At 39.6% G+C, this 24,561-nt stretch overlaps 1 protein-coding gene across 1 annotated transcript in view; it reads right to left on the minus strand.

The window, feature by feature from the left end:
* Positions 1-24,561, minus strand: part of RBFOX1 (RNA binding fox-1 homolog 1) — a 1,143,576-nt gene that overhangs the window by 358,105 nt on the left and 760,910 nt on the right. The window contains exon 6 of the mRNA XM_041462423.1: positions 2,367-2,408. Coding sequence (XP_041318357.1) covers positions 2,367-2,408 — 42 coding nt within the window. The remainder of the gene's footprint in view (positions 1-2,366; positions 2,409-24,561) is intronic.

The following is a 24,561-nucleotide window of genomic DNA, read 5'->3' on the forward strand; positions in this document are numbered from 1 at the left end:
CTGCCCAAGATGTATGCTGTGAAGGCCTTTAAAAAATCCCTACTTTATTCCTTTAACCCTGACCAGCTCCACAGCCAGGCTCTTGTACTGCCCAAGATGTATGCTGTGAAGGCCTTTAATACATCCCTACTTTATTCCTTTAACTTTGTCTACCCTGTGTTCTAGATAGCCTCTCAAGGTATCATAATGACAAATTATTTATTTACACTACTATGCCTTTAACAAGCCTTGCTTTTGAATTTTTTTTATGACTCTTAGACTAAGGAATTGCTAAAGAATCAAAAAAGGAGAGTGGCAGACATTTTCATCTTATAGTTAGCAAGGAAGTGTGAGACATTCTATGTTTTTTTATTGTATTATTAGATGACCTCCCAATAATCTTGTTTACTTGGTTTAACAAACAATATGATGTTGGCATTTGGTTGTTTTAATCCTGTTTCCTTGTTCTATTTCAATTGTTTCAGCTGGGATAAAGCACCACTTTTGTGAAGAGCCTCCCATCCAAGTACTCATGGCAGCTCCCAAACCCCAAAAGAAAATACTGCAGGCCTGCAAAACCTGATTCAGGCAATGAAACATTTCTTCAACAGCACTGCTCTGCCAGGGAGCCAACCTAAAAGTGGCAGAATGGTCAAGTGACACCCTCATAGTGCTCAAAGAGCAACATGCCCACACAGTACACTTAAATTTCAGAGTGACCTTTAGTCACAGCAGATAAGCTGTGAAAGCCACAGGGGATCTCTGGGACAGGAGCAGAATTTACACCAGAAACTGTGTTTAGTGTAACAGGAACATCAGAGGAGTTGTGGAAGAAGATGTAGCTAAATTCAGCAGGTTACAGACATGGTTTTGTGTCACATTTTGCTATGACACAAAGGCACCCTAAGCACTGAGGCCATTGTTAGACATAAATGTGTAATACTGGAAGAGAAAGATACACGAAAGTTTGACTGCACCACATCTCACCCACTGCTTTGAAAAAGCACACAAATTTACTTGTAAAAAGAGCTCATTGCCTCCTCAAGTTATATTTTAAAACAATATTTTCCTTCATTCAAGGGAGAAAATAAAAACAACAAAAAGAAATGAAAAGTTTCTTTCTTCTCAGGGCACTGCTACCTCTTGGAAAGCTTGTCCTTCAGGTACTATTGCAATATTTTAGCTCTGACAGCTGCTCTGTTGAGACATAACTACTGATAAAACAAAGCTTTGTCACTCCAGCTCCATACAATGCAATGCAGTCACATGGCAGCAAGAAAAGAATTGAGGACAATATGTGATGCATTGTTCTTGCATAACGTGTTTACCAAAAATCCCATTACAAGTGTGGTGAGGACCAGCTGAAGCATCTAGATATGTTGATGGAGTTAATCTAAAGAATGGCTGGATGAGCAAGAACACTGCACAATGTACTTTCAGACAAGTATATTCTTTATACTTGCAAGTCATGCAGGCACTGCTGATGCTTAGTAAACAGCAAACAAACAAACAAATAAAAAGCTGCTTTTTCTATTTCCAACAATAGTTTTGTTTGTATAGAAACTTACCCTTCCTTCAGGCCTGCCTCTCCCTCTCTACATGCATACGGGATTTCAAATAAATACTCATCATGTGCTATCAATAAATGGAGGTCTATTAAGCAACACTCAGATGACCAAAAAGCTTTTGGTTGGTTGGGTTCTTGTGGTTTTGTTTGTTTTTTTTCTTTTAGTTAATGAAGGCTCTTCTACTTTCCCAAACAAATACTAGAATCATTCAAAAAATACTGCAATGGAAAAGCATCTTCAGGGATCTGTAGCATTTAAAGGCAGCAGACTAAAAGCTGTTTAACACAGTCACTCTAATACAGGAAAAGGGGAAAACTGGAGAGGGCAGCAGCCTGGGCTCAGGAACTCCATCTCCTTCCAGACTGTACACAACCAAAGACACTGAAATAACAGCTCCTCACAGCCCTGCCACTGGCTCCTCCTCTCTGAAATACACAATATAAATCACAGGATAACCTCTTCTTGCTGGAAACCATCTGAGTGGAGCAGGTCTGGGAAGCACAGTGACCTTGGGCACTGCTGGAGCTGCAAAGGAGGAGCTCACTGAGTGTCAGGGGTCCCATCAACAGGCAAAGATTTTTACTGAAGACTTTTACTGCCGAATCTCATCACATTACAGAAAAAAAAAAAAAACCCACCAAAAAACCTGCATCTATCTATCTAGCTCCTTTATACTGAAAGATGTGCAGTATTCACCAAAAAGCAACAAATGAACTAAATATGTTCCTCTTAAATTAAGTAATTCATCTGTCAATAGCACAGACTAAATTCTGCTTATGTTTTAAAGAAACAGAACATTTTGCATATCATTGCACTTACCCTTAGCTGTTCTCTTTCACAACTCATCTGTTGTTTTGAACTCTATAAGGGAAGAAAAAAAAAGCCAAAATAACTTTGAAAGCATAACATCCTTGCCACAACAAAGCTGCTAATCTATTTTACACACATAAATATTGGAAATGCAGCCATTTATCTAAATACAATATTGTTCTGTGCAACCACACAGAATCATTATTGCAAAAAAATTTTTTTTTTCAACTTATATTTTAAATTTAGAAAGATCAAAATGAAATGAACACCAGAACCCACAACAAAACTGAAGTAGAAAAGAATCTTGTTTAGATTTTAAAACCTGATTGGCAGTCCAGTTCAGGAAGAAGCTTTCTTCCTTTTGTGTCCTATCACAAGTCTGTTGTATTTGTGAATATCCCAATGCTTCAATATGTGATAAATTCACCGCACAGCTCAGGAATAAAGATACAGAAGCTTCAAATAAGTGATAAAACACTTTCCTATGAAAATGTCCAGCTCTAATCCAGTGTAAAAGTAAACTGGAAGATTATTTGATTCCCCAGCATTTTTTTTTTTTTTCATACTGCTGTTTGTGCTCTGCCAGATTCACAAGAAACTCTGCTCAGGGTGTGAGAGCTGCTGGCTGAGCAGGACCTCACTCCCTGTGACAGCAGACACGGGGCAGTGGCAGCACAGCTTGGGACATCCCAACCCTGCCAGAAGGAAAAGGCTCCTCCAGGAAGAGCTCTGGAACAACAAGTGCCCTGAAACACCCGTTCCCAGCTCCCAGCCTGCTTCCCATTCCCAGCCTGCTGCCCAGCTCCCAGGTGTGTAACTCAGCCTCTGGAACCAAACTTTCAAAGCTTTGCTCGGGAAGGCACTCAGGTGTTCATCTGTCCATGTGGAGAGAGGGTTTTTGTGTCTGGGTGGGTTTTGTTTTGGTTTTCTTAAAAAATAATTTTAGAATAATTTTAGAATCGTTAGGGAGCATAATTAGCCTTGAAAGTGTCATCACTGTCAGTGCTGTCATTAGTGTAGATGGCAAACAATCCATAGAACATGAAATTGGATGCAATGTTTCTGAGGATATCTTCAAAGGTTTAGAATATACTTATCACTATTTTGTGCTTAGAAACCATTAAAACACCAACCAATACCCATTTGTATAAGGTATTTTTACTTTGTAGTGATAATGAAAATGGCAACTTCTCAAAGTTAGGTTATTACAAACAAAATAAAACTGCCTGGTTTTCATCACAGAAGGAGTCCTAAAAAGTACATTACAGGCTTAACCTTCTACTTGTACAGCAGAATCTTACAACAGAGTCCCTGTATGAAAACACAAAGCTAACAGAAACAAACGTTCTTTGAAGTTCCCAGCAGGAAGTAAGAAGCACAGTAATCCAGCACAGGTCTAATTACAATTCCCCTAAGGAGTCAAACTAAGTACAGCTGAAGTGACTGTCACTTACAGAAAGTTCATGACTACACCATTTATGAGTCACTTTAAGGTTATATTAGTCCACATTGTAAGTGTGCTTGCATAAGTCTCAAGAGTTAATTTCAGATGTGAATTCCACATGAACCTCTTTACTTTGATTAAAAATAAATAGAATGAAATATTTCATTTGGAAGGGACCTACAGTGATCATCCAGCCAAAGTTAGAAGTGAGTTTGGGTTGTTTTGTTCAGGGTCTTTTTTTATAATTTACTTTTTCTGTGTTAAGAGATTTTAACCTCTGGTGGTGGGAGGGCGGAGATTTCAAATGCAAGAAAGGTGACATTTCTAAGATAACAAGGAAAAAGTGTATCAAATACTCAGAGCGGAACAAGTATCGTTATTGACTATTTACGCAGATAGTTAATTTTGTGTTTTAGTTAGTAGCTATTTGCTACTGTAATTTGAAACATAAAATACCTAACATCTCAGACCAGAAAAATTGTATTTAAGATGGGAAAGAAGTGTTTATGAATGGTGTGATAATACAACAGAGAGGCAAAGAGTAAGTGAATATGATGACCACATGTTAACACCCAACTGCTCCTCCATGTCCGGCAGCACAACCAAGAGAAGAAAATCATAAATTTAAAACAGTTTTCATATGAATGTTAGAACACTATTTAAAATTATTTTTTGATTCAAGCACCTGCATGATGCTCAGCTTATTCTGAAAGGAGAAAAACAACAGGGTGACAGGACACACCAGTGGTGGCAATTCCCTTGGTTCAAAGTTGAGCAAATGGTTGATTACAGATTGTGTTTTAGCTACAACACCAAAATCCATTTCAGAGCTGTTTTCCCTCAGAGTGAGCATCCAGCTAGACAGCTCCCTCATCACCCTTCATCCTAAGAGCTTTCCAGAAAAAAAGCAGCAAAATTTAGTGATAAGGCATTATTAGGATGAGATTAAAAGGGAAAAAATAAACAAACCAGATTTACCTTAATTAAAAAAAAAATAAAAATCATAGTTTAAACACAGATGCCATCTGCCTGTCTGGCCCTCTGTTTGTCAGATCAAGTTTATTAGAATACATCTGGGAAGTGCTCATTTGAACACGAGCAGTTCTCTGAGCATTTCACCAGTGCCAATTTTGCTCTCTCATTTTGTCTTTTTTGTTATCTGTGCCAGTTTAAGAGAAACATCCTGGCAGTACTGAGCACTTAAGGGAAAACATAAATAATGCATTTACAATATGTAAACCTGTACAGATAAATGAGAAAAACTGAAAGCCATAACATATTTAATTAATGATCAAGAGAGCCTAGAAGCAAACCTTGTGCACATTCTGCAATTTTAAATACATTGCTTCTCAATCTTAGATTTACTTTGTTATGCCTCTGGATTCAACCATATGCAATTAACTATTTCTTTATTTTAGTACAAGACTGGTCATTATGTTGAGTGTCATTGTGTCAAGCTCTCACATACTATGAGTTTAGTGGAAGAATGCCTAAAAGATTCATTCCCTTTAAAAGATTTTATCAAGGAAAGACTTTGAAACAACTACAGCATCCTTTACAGGACTAAACTTACAGCAGTTTTGAAAACACTTGTGCTGTCAGGCTCCATCATTTTAAACCAAAAAAGACCCTTTGGAAATACTGTGCAACCTGCTGGTGTCAATCCCCAGTGAGTTCAGGACTAGAATGGGGAAGTCTGCTTTGTTTTCTTTAAGTAACAGTAACAACAGGTGGGAGATTGAATATCTGTTAAATTTATTTATCAGTTATCCACTCTTCATATGGACACACAGTGCCTGGCCCTGAGGAAAGTGGGACCCATCTCTGCATGAATGGACAGACTGAGAGAACAACAGCATTACTGCAGGTGTTAGGGAATACCAACAGTCCACCTGGGAAGGGTTTTTGCTGTCAAGTTTGTGAAGTGTCATTTTAAAGAAAGGGCTGAGCTGATTGGGAAAAGAGAACAATAGGAGGGTAATAAGGTTATTTACAGAAACTATCTGCTTGAATGTTAACTAACATTTCTGTAGCAGTTCAACATTCCCAAGTATTGGTTTTACATTTTCAAATTCAAAATGTTTTCAGGATTGGTGTTACTTGAAACAGAGCACAGTTCCAGTGGCTGAAAAATAATAGGTGAACATCTAATGTCTTTTATCTTCTAGATATTTTACCACAACTAAACATACGTGGTAAATGAAAGGCCCCCTGATATTGCTGCCTTTCTTCTTACACCTCAAAAAGGACAGCACAAATATGATTACTAGAATTTCAACAATATGCCTGTTTTGATTATTACAGCCAGTATCTACACAGGAACTGTGGAGCTTGAGAGCCACGCGAGCAAGGCTTGGCACTGACACTGAGCAGAGTCACAGGGCTTTACCAGGACCCACCTCCCAGCTGGGGACTGCCCACCACCTGATTGAGAAATCATCTCCTCACTCATACATGGATTAAACAGCTGAAATCAGACCACAGATTGTCCTCTCACAGTTGTAGCAGTTGTGTTTCATCAGGCACTGTGAGACAGTCCATACCATTTCATGCTATCTGCAAAATCCATCTGCCAGTGCTTTCTCTCATTAGACACTCATCTGACTGCAAAAGTCTTCTGTCAAAAATTAACTGCTTGGGTTTGTTCCTGTGCTACACAAGGACGCACAGCATGCACTGCTGTATTTCATTTGGAAACAGTCACTTCACTGCATCCTTTTATTACTTATTAGTGTTCATTATCTCATTGCCCCACAGAATTCAAGAGGAATAATACTTTAAGTTATTTAATAAGTGGGAAAAACATGGGCTTGTATATAAATGTATAAATAATATTGTGTATTAATCTAAAACTGCCTCTCAGTACTACATGTGAAACCCCAAAACACAAGTGAAGAAACAACATCCATCCCAAGAGCTCACAAAGCGACAAAGTAGAGCCCAAGGTGCTCAAACACAGAGGACTCATTAAAAATACCAGTAATTGCATAAGTATACAGGATGAAATGAACTGGAAATGGGGATTTGGTAGTCAGTCACAGAATCTTTCAAACATAACATCAATATTTCTTCCTCAAGGAGTAACTGGGATTGTCCTTTTCCACTACAAGTTGCCTAAATTTTCATGGACATGTCTCCTGAAAGCCCCCAAATGTAGAGGACAGTCTAACGGGGTGATAATGTGCTGACAACCCACAGACTCGGTGTTCCATTGTGTTCCTAACACAAAGGGGTACAGAATGTATACGTCTGTGCATATGCAGATTCTTTCCAGAACAGAGAGCTTCGGCTTTCTCTTGGCTAGGTATGTGTGTTTGCATGCACAGAATTTTAATTTCCTGGGGTTTTATTACCACCATCAGTTATTGAGCTCCAGCAGAGGCTGGAGGGACTGATTTATTCTCCAGTGCCCTTGGCTGGGTATTGTATATCGACTGGTGCTGCTGTCATAAATATATTTGGGTGAAGAACTGTCTCCAATTCCATGGGTAATACTAAGCAGAGTTAAGGTTTCAAGTGTCACATACAAGTGGGTTTATTTCTACTGGAAGAAGCAGGCAATTATTATGGCCCATTGAGCTCAGATTAAGCATTTCCATCAAAAAAAAAAAAAAAGAAAAAAAAAAAAAGAAAAAGAGCCTCGTTCTACAATCCTTGTAAAGCTGTAAATGCAAATGGAGACCATCTCATCATCCATAAAAAATAATCTATAGTTTTATAGGCTTTTCTCACTCTCCTTTTCTTTTTGCCCTCAAATCAGTAACACATTCCAAACAGGATAATTTTATTGAGACAAGGAAAAGTAGAAAATCTCCACAAATAAAAGAAAAACACTTTAAAATATTTTTACATTAAAACAGTTTGTAGGCTATTATTTCCTTTTGCAAAATGGCTCCTTTAACCAACTGAGAAGGCTTAAAGTCCAATTTTCACCTTTTCTTAGCTGCAGGATAAGATATGTTTCTTCATCAAGATTTTCTATATTGCTTGAACATCACAGTTACCTAAAACAGGAGGTTGGGTTTTTCCTTGAGTTTTTTTTTTCTTTAATTTTTAGTTTCTTTGTTTTAACAGCCTTAGCTGTATGCCCACAGCATGCTGCAGATCACAGAGACAGAGATGTGACCAAATTTGCCTCTGGCTCCCTGAAAGTATTCAAGGAAACTTGAGGTGCTGCAGCATTGCCTGGAAATTCTTCCTTTTCCAACATCCCTTTGAGTAAAATCCCTGCAGGATGGCAGAAGAGCAGCCAGCACTGCAGCTTTCTCCTGCTCACATCAGGTGACACAGTTAGTTCCCTGGTTTTCAAACACAGTTTGGGAGCTGTGGGTCTCTGCCATGACCTTGTGAAAGGGATGGTGCAGACCAGACCAGACCAGTGCTGGGTTTAATTTGGGTCCACACTCTGTGGATGACCAACCCTGGACATTAGGGCTCTGGAAAGCACCTTACACAGGGCTTCTATATAAATTAGGAAAATGGTCTTGAAGAAAATACCTTCTACAAGTACCATTCCAGAGAAACACTTGTGTGAGAAAGCCTCCAGATGCAATTCTGGATGTACGCTCTGCATGGAGCAATCCCATGAGAAATTTGATCTGTGGTTAGTATTCAAATATAAACTGCTTTTACACATAAAGGACTGGCCATAGTGCATTTCATTTCCCTGAATAGCACAGAAAATATTATACAGAATAACCTGAAGGCAAAGGCAATGCAGTACGAAGAATAAATGGACAGTATGAAAAACATAATTAAAAATGTTGTGATGTTAAAGCAGCAAGCAGTACAGAATTAAAACCTTACAATGCAAACAGGCCCAAACCAAGCCTGGGATATTACAGGTACTGCCCTACTCGCTGCAGCACAAACAATTCTTGTTTCATAAGCTTATCATTTTCACAAGAATTTACGCTTGTAAAATCTTTCACCTTTGGGGAAAAGGGTTTTAAGTTGCTTTCCTTAAAGACTCTGCAGAAAAAAAAATACAGATAATGGTATGAATACCAATTAAGTGATAAACTCTGAAGCTAGTGTAAATATAGAATGAAGAAACTGAAGATACTAATTAGCATCTGAGCATCAGGTACGGCTGAATTCTGAGGGTCTGTATTACCCAAACAAGGCAATAAATCTGATGTGCTGCATAATAGGTTTTCTGAAGTAAAGATCATAGACGGAAATGACAACTAAAAACTACAGGCCAAGAATGATGTATGGTAAACTTAAAACAGGGTTTAAGTAAAAAAAACTCCACTTTACATAGATTTTTTTCTAGATAATTACTACTAGCCTATTAAGGTGGCAGTTATTCCAGCTGCAGGTAACAACTCAGAAAGACCCTTCAAGGCAGAGGAGAGAACAGCAGCCTGACAATGAGGATATCACTGGAGACAGGCATGGATTTCCAGACAATTACCAAAGCCAGCTTTGTTACAAATTGCTCCTACAGACACGGCCTGCATGCTATCAGCAAACATCTGCAAGCCTACTCACTGTGCTTGTGTGCTGATAAAAATAAGCCAACTTCTCACAGTCACCCATGCTTGACAAATTACAAAAACCCCAAAACACAGCTTTTATCTGGCAGATCCACATTATTGGCTGGAGAGGTCGTTACAGAAGGAACTGGTCTGAGAAACCAGATATTGCCAGGTCAGCAAGAAGCCAAGGAACTGACAGATACCCAGGCTTTCATTTGTGCCCTTCCTCAGAGCTGCTCTTCTCCAAGTAAAACATTAATCTTCAGAGTGTCATAAAGTGAAAGGCTCTGTGTGTGTATGGGTGTATTTATATATGTAAAATAGCAGATTTTATATGAAGTGATCCAAAGAATACTAAATGGTCATTCTGCATATTAAACTCATAGATCAATCAATGATCAGCAAATTGATCTGCAAAACTTACTTTATTCATCTGCAGATAAAAAAAGGAAAATCTTAAAATGTTTAATAATAAAAACTATTTCTATTCTAGGATTGTTTTTAAACTGATAGATAATTAATAGCATCCTATTATAGTGTAATTTAGTTGGTTAATCAAGCCATTGATTTTTTTTCTTTTGTTTTGGGTTTTGTTTCTTTATAGACACAGACATGTACTTTATATATATATTCTTCTCAGTAAAATGTGAATGCAAAAAAGAGATGAAGACCATGAAGTGCATTAAAATTACAGTCTGTTCTCATCTATCACTCTACCTAAAACTTGACATTTTGGTGGATAACTTCATTACTTATGGAACACACACATGCTGCTTATCTTTAGCTCTTGGGAGAGTGTTTCAAGGATGTGAATGCAAGATGAAAGTTGGTCATTAGTATCCACACACACTTTCAATGGGACAATAGGGGTAATTTAAGGCATTAATGACATTTAGATGCCTTTCTGTTTTGTACTGGAAATGCGGTGCTAGGTTCTGTGCTTGCACACACAAATCAAAACACAAGTGTTGTGCTCTTTGCCACACTTATCAGGGGTTTTTTTACTATGAATCTTTGGAGAGAAGCAGAGGTTGCCTTTGCTGCACTAATTTATCAAGTTGTGGACTCTGCAGGTGAAATTCTTTCCCTAAAGCACAGCAAGGACATGTGGGAATTCTGCTATTGTGAACTTTAGAGAGAGAACTTCACACCCTGAGTGTGATGCTCAGTAAATACACCCAAAATCAGGAGTGTGTTTTCTTTGGTTTTAAATCGATTAGTCCCAGAGGGTAAAACACGTCTGTCCCCCTGCACTGGGGCTGTTCTTGCCCTCAGAGCACGAGCCCCACCTGGCTCTGCATCAGGGCTCACCCCCCTCTCCATCCCACAGCTCCTCTGGCCATTTCTGTACGTGCAAGAAGCCTGAATCAGCAGAAAGAGGAGGCAGAAATTTAATGAGTTCTAGGACCAAGCCTGCCATAAGGAGATTTTTACATAGTTTTTTACAGCTCAGATAATGTTCCTCAGTGGAACAGTAGGTTGTACAAGCAGGCAGAATGTTTGGCTCTCAGAGCCACAAACCAATCACTTTGGAAAGCTGTTGATGCTCACTCGTAGCCCATGTAAAAAACCCTGCTTTGGTTCTGATTTGGACTGTAAATCTTACTTCCCAGAGGCAGTACTTCACCCTTGCTTACAGCAACAGAATTGAAGAGGAACTCTACTGAAATGAGTAGCTTAGACTTAGTGATTTAAAGAAGAGTAAAACTCTTCTGGCAATCATCTGAAGAATAAATCCTGTTCCTTGCATTTACAAATTACTCATAGATTCACTGTGTCTCAAAGCATTCCAGAGATGTGGCAAGGCAGTGCAAATGCTTCTGGTGCTTACACCCAAGGATCATTATGTAACAACTTGCAAGAGTTTGCCAGGTTCATGACACCAGTAAGAAATCACAGATGTAGTTTTGGACGAGATGACCTTTAAAGATCCCCTACAACCCAATGTAGTCTATGGTTCTAAATAAGCAAAGCCAGGAAAGCACTTGATGCCTGAAGAGTATAGAATTTTTCAAATTCTATATTGCATTAGTGCACAGCTCTGAACTCCATATAAAGTTTAGTTGTCTTCACATTTTGGTCACACAAAACAATCGCTCTGGGATTGCTGGATCCAAGGACACACCACAGCCTCAGGCCCTGAAGTATAAATGAAAGTGAGTTGGGGGGAGTGAACTGTGGGTAAATGATGTCATTACCTGAAGCTGTAATTGGAGGATTAACCCCTGATGTGTAAATGGACCAAACTTATAATAGTGTGAAAAGCTCGTGCCCATTGTCCATCCTGGGTGCAGCCTCTGGGAGGCTCCTGACTGCCCAAAGGGTATCTATTGGATACACCTTTAATAAATACCTGCTTTTATTCTCCTAATCTTGTCTAGCCCCTGTTCCAGGTGTCCCCTCCAAGGCATCAGCACAGGCCATGCAGAGTGAGCAGCCACACCCACCATGCAATTGCTCTCATCCAGCCCTGCTGGCCAGGGTGACCACAGGTGAGCACCAGCTGTCCCTCACACTGTCCCCTCACTACCTCACACTGTCCCCTCAGAACTGCACAGGTGTGACTGACACCTTCTGCAGGGTGACCACAGGTGAGCACAGCTGTCCCTCACACTGTCCCCTCACTACTGCACAGGTGTGACTGACACCTTCTTCACTTTAGCCACACACTGAGCTGAAGTGACTCTGCACACCGTTGCTCAACTTAAGAACTGCACCTTGAAGGAATTGCTTTCTGAATGGCCCAAATTCTTTTCCTTCCTGGAGAGATGCACCTTTCAGACCTTGGCAGTCCTCTCCATTTGCCCATGGCTACCCAGTGAAACAGCTCGTGACAAAGCCAAAGTTTATTCGAGTCTGCAGCATTGGCATCCCGAGAGGAAAGTGTTTTATTCTGCACAATAGCACAGCCAAGAACTGCACAGGGAAGGAGGGCAGAGTACCTTAATCTCCTCTCCTAAACAGCTTAACTAACTGTAGAAGATGCAGTGCCTCGCATTCAATAACTACTCAGTGCTTTGACTTGTTCCAGGAACACATTACAGAGACTGTCAATAAACTTTAATTAGCAATATATTTTTAGTGGCACTGCTACAGCTTGCTGCAATGAAACATTTCTCCCAAGAATTTCTAAAGCTTTCCTAAAAGAAACCTTGACACTTAATAATGAAAGACATTTTGAGATTGTCATATAACAGCATCCATTAGGGCACTGTACACTTCTCACTCAGAAGTGGTAAGGTTACCTTGAACATATAAGTCTCATTTAAAGTAGTCTTTACTTTTCTGTTAAGAAAACGAGCAATCACTGGCAAAATCAGGTGCAGCTGACAAAGTTAAATACTTTCTTTCACCTTTTAATGAGACCACTGTAATGGCCTTATGGTCCTAAAAATAACAAAGGAGAGGGAAGCATTTAAAACTTGTGTATGGGTGTGCACCTGCATGCACAGCCAGGCTCATTTTGCAAACAAAATGTCACGTTCTTCAATGACCTCCAGGATAACAAGCTTGAAATTGTAGTTTCAAAACTGTATCATGTCTACACCTTTTGAAATAATTGCAATGGCACGTTGCATGCCGTCCTCATGCATGAAAGTGCTGCTCCCAACAGCTCTACAAAACTTTGTGATGAGCTATGACAAGATGAGGTAAACTGTGACCTGAAACCCTGTCCCTTGAGAAGGCAGAGAGAAATCTTTTACTGTATAAACATGAAAGATCTAAACATCACCTCTTTTTGCAATAAATATAGCCTCTTTTCTTCACATAACTATACATATCTTCACTATTCTGCCACGCCTTGGCCCAGATTGAAAGTCATCAAGGACAAAGAATGCATCTACAGGTTTTGTCACATTTATCTACAGCTCTACATACAAAAGAGATGGAGAGGGGGGGAGAGAAGCATCTCTTCTACCTGCATGTGTGTCTGTGAGTTTCCATTACAGGAAGGAACGAACCAATGATATTAATGACTTATTCCAACATCACAGTGTAGATGATCAATATAATAACTGCACAGGCCATTCAGAAGGAACACTGCACCTTCATTTGCATGCAGGTAACACTCCCAGTGTGGTGCCCCAGCCTGTGTGTTCAATACACCACAGCTCTAGCCTCGAGCAAGGTGTAATTTACTCTCTGCTTTTCATTCATTTCATCTCCAACATTTGGAACAATACTGTGCTGCTTTTACACCTGAATTTCTAGAACTTCCTACACTAAACTTCATAATAAGATAAACTTACAATACTACAAAAAGTACTCTGACCTGCCTATTACTTCTTTTTGTGCTCCCTTTTCCTCCTAGAAATGCTGTACAAACATATATGAAGAAGCAAAAAAAAAAAAAGATGCCCAGGCCCTGAGGTGAGTCCCACACCTGCAGGAGTGTGCACATTACAGGAGAGGTGTTGGGTCAGACTGCTCAAACCAAAACCCACCCCCATTCAGCCAGCCCACTGTGACCCCAAACAACTCTCACTCATGCAGGAATAACAAAGTACCAGCAGAAATAATCTGGAGGTCCCCAAAGCTCTGCCGCGGGTGGCCCTCAGGGAGAAGTGTGAACAGGAGAGTTGCAAAGAGGAGCAGCAGAGCTGGGGAGTTCTGTGTGGTTATTCAGATTGATCAGTCTGGTCCAGGGGACCCAAGGTCCAAACAAACTCATTATTTTTAAGCTAGGGAGCCTTCAGGTGTGCCACATTTTTGAGCCTGGGATTAGTTTATGAGACGAAACGATTTTTAGTTCTATGATGCAGAAGCCATTCTAGTCTGCTAACTACCTGAAACACCGAGATCAATTTTGAGAGTAAAACATCAATTACCTCACTTACTGAGACAGGATAAGCAGCAATTAAAAGGGTAGGGAATGCTGCTCTGCATGAGGTTACTTGTCTGGTTTTTCAGTATATCACAGCAATTGTTTTGATTTCTAATTGTGTTTAGAGACTGGAATTCAGGCCTTTTGCACCTCAGCGTGCATATTCTGAGACAGGGGTGTCTCATTACTTAGATAAAAATTCCTGATGTGCCTCAAGCAGGCACATACAATTGCAAATAACAATTAATTTCCATTGTGAAAAGATACTTTTGCTTAAGAATTATGACCTGGGCTCAGCTACACTGTAATACCCATCACAGACAAATAAGATTAAACTAGTGCATTTCTGCATTTTTAACACCCACCCTTACATAAAGAAATAAATCCTGCAGGAACTGAGCACCCCTAGAGAAAACACAGCCTTTGTCTTTCATCTACTGCATGGCAGGAAGGTCTCTGAAATTTTGGAAGTTCAGGAAGGCCATGAGATATTCCTGCAAGGCTGGAAAAAGCAAGCAAGTGTCCAGCACAGGAGGGAAAGAGCTGCTGTTTGCTCACACCAAGTAGCACTGATAAACTGGGCACAGGTCAGCAAGAGCCTCACACAGGTCCAGAGAAAGCAAAACCTTATTGAAGTGACCAAGCAGGCAGCTGAACAGGTATCCTTCCATTCCCAGAGCTGGATACAAACCCTGTGATGGAGACAGCCCTTCATCACATTTGCCAGATCATCAAAAACAACAGAAAGCTCTGCAGGGATGTTCTGCTCAGTAACGCCCTGACAGTTTCTCTAAACATCTCCAGCTGCTGAGATGGGTTTTTTAGGGACCTGAGCTGTCCAAACAACCCAGGCACCTGGCTCAGGTCCCCAGAACCTACAGCAGCTGATTGCCACTGGACAGTGAGATATCTGGAGATCCCAAGCCACAGAGATCCAGCGGCTTTAAACCATCCACATGGTCAAGCTCTTCAAATAAAGCTCCTTTTTAAAATGTGTAATTAAAAAAAAATTCCTTCCATTCTAAATAAAGACAAAAATCTATTCTACAACATCAAACTTTCCACAAAATTAGTTATTTTTCCCCCCCTTTTTTTTTCCCCTTTTCCCCAGACTGAGCTCTCACTGTACCTCTCTCTGGTTGTTGGTGAAGATAAAGCCCTTTTGTAAAAATGGGAAACCTCCTTCTGGACTATATCCTTGGCAAGTGTGCAGCAGTGTGACAGGTTACAGATGCAGGCTGGCAAGAGAGGCACGCTTCTCGCTCAGTGCACGCTGCCCATGCTAGGAAGGAGCAATAATTCATTCAAATGGCTGCACAGCATTCTTTACTAAATAAAGTCACAGTTAAAATACATCATGGAGATGTCTTGTTGGTTGTTTACCTCTTTTTTTTCCCCCCACAAAGCCTTTCATTTGATTCCTGAAACACTGTAATTCATATGTGTACATTTAGCAATCTGGAGACCTGGGATTAATAACACTGCAAAGAAGGGGAAAAAACCACCAAGCAACTTTCACATAAGTCTGATAGGTATCAATCATGATAATTCTTTCTACCTAAATGGAATTTAGAAAATACCTTGATTTTATAAAAACAACAAATTGTGAGCATCTATTAAATAGATTTTTTTTCTTTTCCTGCATATTTTATAGTGGTTCTCAGTGCTGCTCGATTCCTGGAGCTGAATCTCCTGAGTAAGCACTATTTGACCATATCTTAGAGAGTGTGTGTGTGGTTTGCATTCTAAGGCTGGGGCCAACATTGATTTTATTTCCTCTTAGTATTTTATAGTTATTAGACTGCAACAGATTTTTCCTAAGTCAAGTATGGATTTAAATAGGGAAGCCAAGAAGGAAAGGTACTGCATCTGTACTATGCCATAAATTTAGTATATTTGTGATTTATTTTAATTAATTTTTTTAACTCTTATATTTAGAGGGGAGATAACTGTGTGCTTAGTTTATGTAGCAGCTCCTCTGGAAAGCCAAGGGAGACTTTGAAGCACTGGAAACAGCCATGGAGTGCTGCTCTGGCCCCTCCTTGCACCTCACCAGCTGTTTTCTCCTTGCTTTACAAGGAACAGTGTTGCCACCATCTGTCTTTAGGAGAAAAGAAACTGAAAACACACACACAAAAACCCAAAACCAAACCAATTGCAAAACCAAACCTACCAAGAAAGAAAGAAAGAAAGAAAAAAGAGGAAATGTTTTTCTCAAAGCAAGTCAATAGCGCAAGTGAAATGGAGGATGGAGGTGTGGGAAAGGATTGATATCCGTATCTGTAGGGATTATAATAGAAAATGGATTGAGTGAAACACAAAACAAAAAAAAAATAAAACAAGGAAGTAGTTTGTCTGCATTTTAAATAGCTTTGCTATCATTGTCTAAATATCCATCTCCATGAGAAATAAGACAAACTTGGCATTTCACAGGGAGAGTGGGGAAGGAAGATGAGCAACTTTTGGTTTCATTTGATAGTTCTGAACTAATTATATAAGAAATATGTCTATAATCACTTTTTTTTGAAAAGAAAAAGTTCAGCAGCTATCTAGGTATTAGAAAAAAAAAATCTTAAAGGTTTCATACATTCTTGTTGTACATGTCATGTTCCAGCTCCAGTAATGTGGAATGCCTGGGGCCCAGAGAACAAGAGAAGAAATATTCTTCATTACCAGGTTATATAAAATCCCTCTCTGATGTCTGGAATTATTTTCTAAAAATGAAAAAGAATACTTCAGTCCATTTTCACTGCATTTTACTCCTTGTAGTGCTCAATAACCAAGTTTCAAAACCTATTTTTCCTCTGTTGTTCAGAGGCAAGGAGGAACACATGAATAGTGATTGCCAGATAGGTGAGAAATTCCCCTTCCTGCTGAGCCTTGGTAGTCAGCTCTCACTAAGCTGAACAACCCCACACAGGATCAGGATAGCACAGATACAATCTTCCTAAAAGCAGTAAATATTCTCCTGAATGGACTGCTGGCACCCTGTCACTTCCAACAGGAGCTAAACTGATTTTAGGTGGAATATCAAGCACTGTGTTCCAGCAGAGCTGGAGGCAGTTTCAGCCTAGACCAAGTGGTTGAAATGAGGTCTTTCCTCCCCGAACGAACACTCTCAGCTCACACATCCCAGAGCTCCTCAGTCCATCCCCAGAGCTGCACCCAACCCACAGCAGCTCATGCCAGCTCCCTTCCCTGCTCCAGCAGCCCTCAGCTGAGAAATGCCACGTGCATGGCTTCAAGGAGATGGAAAAAAAGAGCACAGAACATTTCAAATATTAATGATTATTGCTGACAAGCTTGACACAATGTTCTGCTATTTACAGGTTTCAAAAGGCTGATATTCTTCCCCTGTGACTGCCAGTAAAATATAGTCACGTTTATGTTGCAATATGCCATTATCATGCACAATACCAGTGGAAAAAAACATCTTCAGCACCTGTGTTTAGGTCTAAGGGAATCCCACAATACAAATAAATAGTGCAAAACCCCCACAAATATGTACCAGAGTGTACTGAGCTTAAGAATCAGGGCCTGTTTCAACATGAGAGCAATTCTGCTGTTAAATACTAAAAAACTGGACCACCAGTCAACAACCCTTCCCAGTGGTACCCAGCTGCACCTGACACTTGGCCTCAGCTGTAAAAGAAACAAGCAGGATGTCAGCAAAACCGAGGATCATCATGATGGCTTTTACTGCTCTGGAAATACTTAAAAATAAATAAATAAATGAAAACCAACCCTTTCTTTTTTTACCTTTCAAGAGTATGTATTTAAGAGACAAATGTGGCAAATCATAGGAGGGGAAAAAAAGAGGGAACATTCTGCTTTCCTTTAATATCTAGATCATGTTAATTGATCCCAGTAGAGTCCCTCATTGCCAGACTACTGCAATTAGCTCACCGATTTCTGTATTTGTATGATCTTGCTTCTGCTAATTACAGATGAAACAATCCTTTGGAGGAGGTTAAAACTCCCCTCTCTTTTCCTGGGAAAAGCATTAACACCTTTTCAAACAGTTGCAAGTTTGTAAGACCTTCCAGGGTCACCATTTGTGTTACAAGTTTTAGTTCAAGAGCACAACTTAGAAATTGGCAAAGGCAATGACACTGAGCAAGGCAAGCAGAATCAGCAGTGCCTTGTCACTGCAGTTCCATGGAACAACCAGATTCCCTGGCAAAAGCATGGTTCTTCACCTGCCCAGTGCTAAGTTTCATGAACTAAGTTTTAGCTATATGTGAAAATGAAAAATAAGGGAAAAAAAATCAAACCACCACAAAAAAACCCACAAAAAACCTAAAAATGTGTGTGACAGAGGCCCTTAAGATACTTCATTGCAGGTACCACACAAACAATCACAGAATCCTGGAATGGCACCCTGCCAGGCAACAATTCCCTCCTAAAACTGCACCTAGATCTGCCCTCTGACAGCTGAAAGCCACTCCTGCTTGTGCTGCCCCTGTTCAGGACTGTCTGGGAGGATTTGCACACACCTGTGAAATGATGTTAAACTGCTGACAGCCAAGTTCAGCCTTTACAGAAGTTCCTCTGTTATGAAGATACCATGCTGTAACTTCACAGATGACTGGTGGCATCTAACAACTTACTTGAGAGAAAAAAAAAGCATTAAAAAAACACTGCTGGAGTCAGTTTGGACCAATTCCTTCAGGCTATCCATTACTACTTCAGTCTTAACAAAGTGTCTTCATTTTGCATAAGATTGAGGTGTTTTGCCTTTTTGCCTCAAATAACCACAGTAATCTCAAAGAGAGGAGGGAAAATATCTGAACTCTTTCACTTAGACTTCACCGAATTATTCATAGCAGCTTGCAAGTCTACTGGGATTATTCAAAACTTGAAAAGAAAGCCAATATTTCTATTCTAATATTGCATGTACAGCTCTCCAGCAATTATAAAACACACTGCTCAGTACTTTCTTTAACATAGGCTGGCTTGAAATTAATTGTTCTGGAAAGAAGTAAGTAGATCTCATTTACTGCTGGAACATAACTTGAATACAGTTTTCATGTATTAAAATTATTCCCTGGTGGCTGAAAGGAATGAACAAAGTCTCAGGGAAGGCAAGGGTTTGTTCCACAGCAATTAGCTACCATCACAGAGTCTGAAGTTGCCTTCTCTTTATTATTACTCCTATGATGGGAGGTTAAAGTGAACTGTTAACACTTCATACAATTGAAAATAGGTTTAGAAAATACACACTCTACCAGGCCATTCCTCACAGAGGGAGATGCTATTAACACCCAGGATGGTGGTATTACATGCACAACTTGGTCAACTCATATCTTGGTTATACTGCAATATTTTTAAAGGAAAAAACCCTGAAGAACACGAATTCTATTTTCTACTTGCAAAGAAACAGAAAGATACAGTCTTTGTTGTCAGCCCACTTAAGCAGCCTGAAAACCATTTCAGGTTTATTGATCACTTATTAATCTAGTATTTAATTTTTCCGTTGAAAACAAACATTTTGGAATACTTAGAACCCTTAGGATAAATTATCTCCTTAATTTTATCCCTGCATTCACATTGTAACAGTGGTAGGAGTCTTGTTTCTTTTGTCCCTTCAGTCCCCACAGGTATAACCAACATTAGGGAGGAAGAAGAAAAGCTCCATACAAACACTGGCTCATCATCTCCCCACTACACTGAGAAAATTACACTGCACTGAAAGGGAAACAGAAGATGTGGTCTGCAGCCTTGAAGTGCTGGCTTTGCTACAGCAGGGCATTGTGCTGAGATGGCAGGACAATTCCTGCTCACACGTGCCCAGCTGGGTGCTCCAGGGTGCAAGAGGCTTCAGCAAGGCATGCAGAGCTCCTGATCTGTCACAACTGTTGTTACCAGCACTCTTTAACAGGAATGGGAATGCTTTAGTTTGCTTGCTATTTGCTTAAATAGTTGTCTCCTAACTTCTCTGCCTCAACAATGGAAAAAAGGAAAAACAGCCCAGTAATAGCAGCAAAGTGATTTTGTTCATGAAAAACCCTCTACATTTGCACATAGAAATAAAGCCAGGTTCTACTGAAGAGTTTCAAGTTTTCAAGAACTTTAAGAGTGTCAAAACCTCAGTCCAATTTATGCACAAACACTTGTATCTGAAAAGTGGCAAATTTCTACAGCTGAAACATAAAAATCCTCATTCAGAACTGGAATTAAAGCAGTCAATGATTTCCAGAAGGCAAGCAGAGTGATCCACAGATGGGCTCAGGTGCTTCCTCAGTGGTGAGGCAGCCATCCATTTCCCCCTGTGATTGCCCAAACCCCACAAACAGCAGCCCTTGGACACTGAATGCTGAGCAGCTCCAAGATCTGTCATTTATCCCCCTCAACAAAAACAAACAACTGAGAAATACTGCTGACAAGGAAAAAGCTGAAAAAAATAGTTATGGCTCCTCTGCAGCTCCCGGTGGGCCTTTCCAAGCACAGCAGGAAGAACGCAGTGCCCCAGGAATATACACAAGAGCAGGACACACCTTCCTTAAACAGCCACTGCCAAGGGGTTCCTGCATGGACCCTGCAGCCTCCTGACATCCTCCACACAAAGCTGGGCCTTAAAAGGTCAAGCCAACAGCAAAGTTTAGTCAAAATGACAACGAGCAGGCTTATAGAGATTAACTTCATGATAAAAATCAAGTATCAGTATAGAAGTAATAGTAGAAAAGTCAGTATTTTAATAAGAACTGAAAAACTTCATCCTTAATGTGACAAATGCTGTATTTTGAAAAGGATTCAGGTCGGTTTTATAATAAGTAGATGACGAATGACTCTAAACTGTAGTCACAGGCCTACAGAAATCCATTCTTCCTGCAATCAACACTTAGCACTGACCAGACTGAAATTAGTAGCCATAGGCAAACATGGGCAGAAGTTAACTGAATTTGAATTCTCCACAGGTCTGTTAGAAATATTATTTTTCCCATCATGTCTTGAAGCCTTTCAAAAACCAAACTGATTTGCAGCATGGGTGGCTGGTGGCTCCCAGCTCAGCAATGGTCCTTTCTCCTGGTGGCCAGCAAGAGACCAGTGACCAATGTTCAAATGCCCACAGTTAACTGGAGATTTTGCACACATCTTAATATCCATAGTTGGCTTTGATTAAAAGATACGGCTTCACATGAATTTAGGGATTACCTTTTGCAGGCCAGCCAAGTTGCAGTGTTTGAGTGCCACTTAAGGTGGTGTTTAATCAGGGAAACGGCTGCGGCGCTGCCCGACGAGGCTGCCTCCACTGCTGCCTGCTCGATTTTTCCCCATAATTGCAGGATATACTTTATTGTGACAGGGGCCCAAGCAGTGGAATTCCAATATGCTATCCATCAGGCTCTCCATTATTGGATTAGCTGGATGTGGCATCATTACCGCTGCACTTTCGTGCCTATCATTGATCGTGGCGTTCCTTCTATTTCACAATTAATGCAAGTCAGCTGGATTGATCAATCTTCTGATGAGTTTGAGCCACAGTCAATATATTCTTATGGCTCTGTGCTACTGATCTGTATGTTTTATAGTTCTGCCTAAGGATTTGTCATTCTGGTTACACATTTTCCTGGTGGGTTTTTTTTTTCTTTAGATAGTCCTGCTCCCACCTTGCAGCCTGAACCATAAAGTGTTTATGAATGAATAACATCACATGAAAAAAACCAGAGGACAAGAAAGTAACTAAATTCATCACTGGAAAGAATTTTCTTAAAAAAAAAAAAAAAAACAAACAAACTCACAGTCTTGAGTTTGCTCAGCAGCCGCCAGTGTGAAAGCTGAAAACACTGAGCTTCCAAGGAATGGCAGAGATTTCATAGGAGTGCAAGAACCTTCATTCCTTGCTTACACTGACAGCAGGTTTGTGAGATGTGGGGATATGTTAGCAACTTGATAGTTAATGTGTTTCTAACACTGTGATAGCTCTAACTGTTTTTTAAACCTTACTCTTCTTCCAGAGGGTAAAGAAGTATGCCTGAAAATTTTGACAGTGAGAAGGAGAATAAAATGATGGGGCATTAGGAGAAACAGTGAACCACAATATTTGATTAACATCATTCTTGTTACCCTGTGTCACAAACTTTGCTAACCATTTCTGAAAATTTTCTTTACAGAGGAAAATAAACTTACTGTCATTTTCTAATAAAGCACAGACTACACATAAAAGTGCAATAATATAATTCTCAATATTCTTGGTAAATGTGTCTTTTCTCTGCCTGCTACAGAATGTACCCAGATCAATGCCTCCACTTTTTAATGTCTACAAAAAGAATGTGATTTAAAAAAAGAAAACAACAAACTAGCAAGTCAGAAAAACCCAAACAAAAAGTCACCAAACGCAAACCAAACTAAAATAACATGAAACTTGAAAGAGCAATGTTAATGCTGGTTCACTATTAGAATTCCATTTCTATTCATCTATATCCCATTACAAGAAGCCTCAGTTAACACAAGATGCCAAATTTAAATATAAGAAAATGACCTGAAAGTTGGAAAAAGAGTAAAGTATGTTAATGAATTCAAATTAGAGTTTGGACTTTCTGGACTGGTTTGCACACACAATGCCCTCATTAAATGAAGAATAATTGTTTTTTTCCATCACTCTCATCTGGTTGGCAAAACCAGGACTGGTGAGAACTACAAGTTATTAACAGCAACAATTACACTGCAATTTTGTGACAGTGATACCACATTTTTAAATACCTTGTTTTGTCTTGTGGAATCTATATATATGGGTGAAAGCCACTTATAACTGAAGCCTTTTTACAATTTATTTAAATTCAAAAAACAAAATAATCCCTGAATAATTTTTTCTGTAAGCCCTGAAACTACCACCAACACAGGAAGAAAAAGAAACACACTGTCTGACAGGTGGGAATGCTCTGTTAAATACAAAATGAGTTTTATTCAAACCAAGTAATGTGTTCTTTTAAACATCCTGGCTTTGAAGAGAGCAGGCATTTCACATTATCCATACATAATTCAGTCCTACTGAAAGGGCTCCACCTAAACTATTTTCCATTACATTCCTAGGAAATTTGTAATAGAAAAGAAAGAACTTGTGCCTTAAACAGGGATAATATAATACAACATCGAGCTGTTACAGAGCTTTCAAAAGCACTTGCAAAACCAAGGAGCAACCCTTTCCCAGCAGTGCCAGGCAGACAAGGATCACTCCTGGAATCACTGGTTTTCTCCATCTGCAATAACATGAACCAAGAAACATGCCAAATCATTTGAAGTCTATTTAAGTCTTAAATTAGTTCATGAACCTATATTTAGGCTGCCTATATATATGGCCTGGATTTAGAAATGCAGAGCACAGCAAATCCTAGCAAGTCACTGTACCCAAAAGTGCTCACATCTTTCAGGAATCAGGCCATTATATTTAGATGCCTAATTATGGGTACGAGATTTGAACAAACTTAGCCTAGAGAATTTTAGCCTAGATAAGTGCATGTGACATCACAAAGGTTTTGAAGTTGCTCTGAGATGTGATACACTATGGCAGAGAGTTCATATTCATGTAAAAGTGAAAAAACCTACCTGGTAATTATAAATACATTACAATTTAATACGTTGGGTACTTACAGAGAAAAAAAAAATCCCTATTTTTTTCTGTTAAAAAGACTACAGTATTTCAGGTGCAAAGGGAAACAAATTAACATTCTGTTTAATCCCGTTACCAGAAGATACATGCTAAGCAAACAAACTTTTCTGTTTCAGGAAAGCTGGCAATGAGGCATCAAATAAAGACAACTCTAAAAATAAGGTAATAATTATTCTTAGTGTGCAAATAACTTGTAATTTTTCAGATATTAGGGGTTTTATTTTACATCACACCATATTTCAAAGGATATTGGAAATCAATCCCAAATCTTATAACTGAAAGATAGATAATGAACTTTTAAATTGTAACTACAAGTCCACTCTTAGAGGAAAACATGTTTTGTTGGTTTTTGGCTGGGGTTTGGTTTTTTTGGGTTTTTTTTTTTTTTTTTTTTTTTTTTTATTTTTAAGAGGGAATCAGCTATATTTTTTTCCCTATATAGTCACCAAATGACTCAGTCTGCTGGGAAATATGGATACTAAAATGTTTTGGTTCTGACATTGGTGTAGCCTGTTAGAACCTCATCAGACTTTCAAACAGAATCTTCTGCTTTTCCGAACGAATTCCCTTTCCAAGAAGTGATGGCTGCACTTGGGCCTGCTGGCACTGCAGGTTTGCTGCCACAGAAAAGCTCAACTTGATAAAACTCTCCATGAGCACCAGGGGAGGCTGAGCCCAGCTCCTCCCACAGCCACAAAAGTCACTGGGGCTCAGGGGGGCTCCAAGAACCCAAGAGCCGGAATGCAAAACAGGTGTGTCTTTCTCTGCTGCTCTCTGTGTTTTTGTGGATCACTAATGCAAATGTATTTGTGTTTCCAGGAACTTAACAAGACAAAAGGAGC

The sequence above is a fragment of the Pyrgilauda ruficollis genome, unplaced genomic scaffold, assembly GCF_017590135.1.
Source record: "Pyrgilauda ruficollis isolate IOZ18807 unplaced genomic scaffold, ASM1759013v1 scaffold16, whole genome shotgun sequence".
In the NCBI taxonomy this organism is placed as follows: Eukaryota; Metazoa; Chordata; class Aves; order Passeriformes; family Passeridae; genus Pyrgilauda; species Pyrgilauda ruficollis.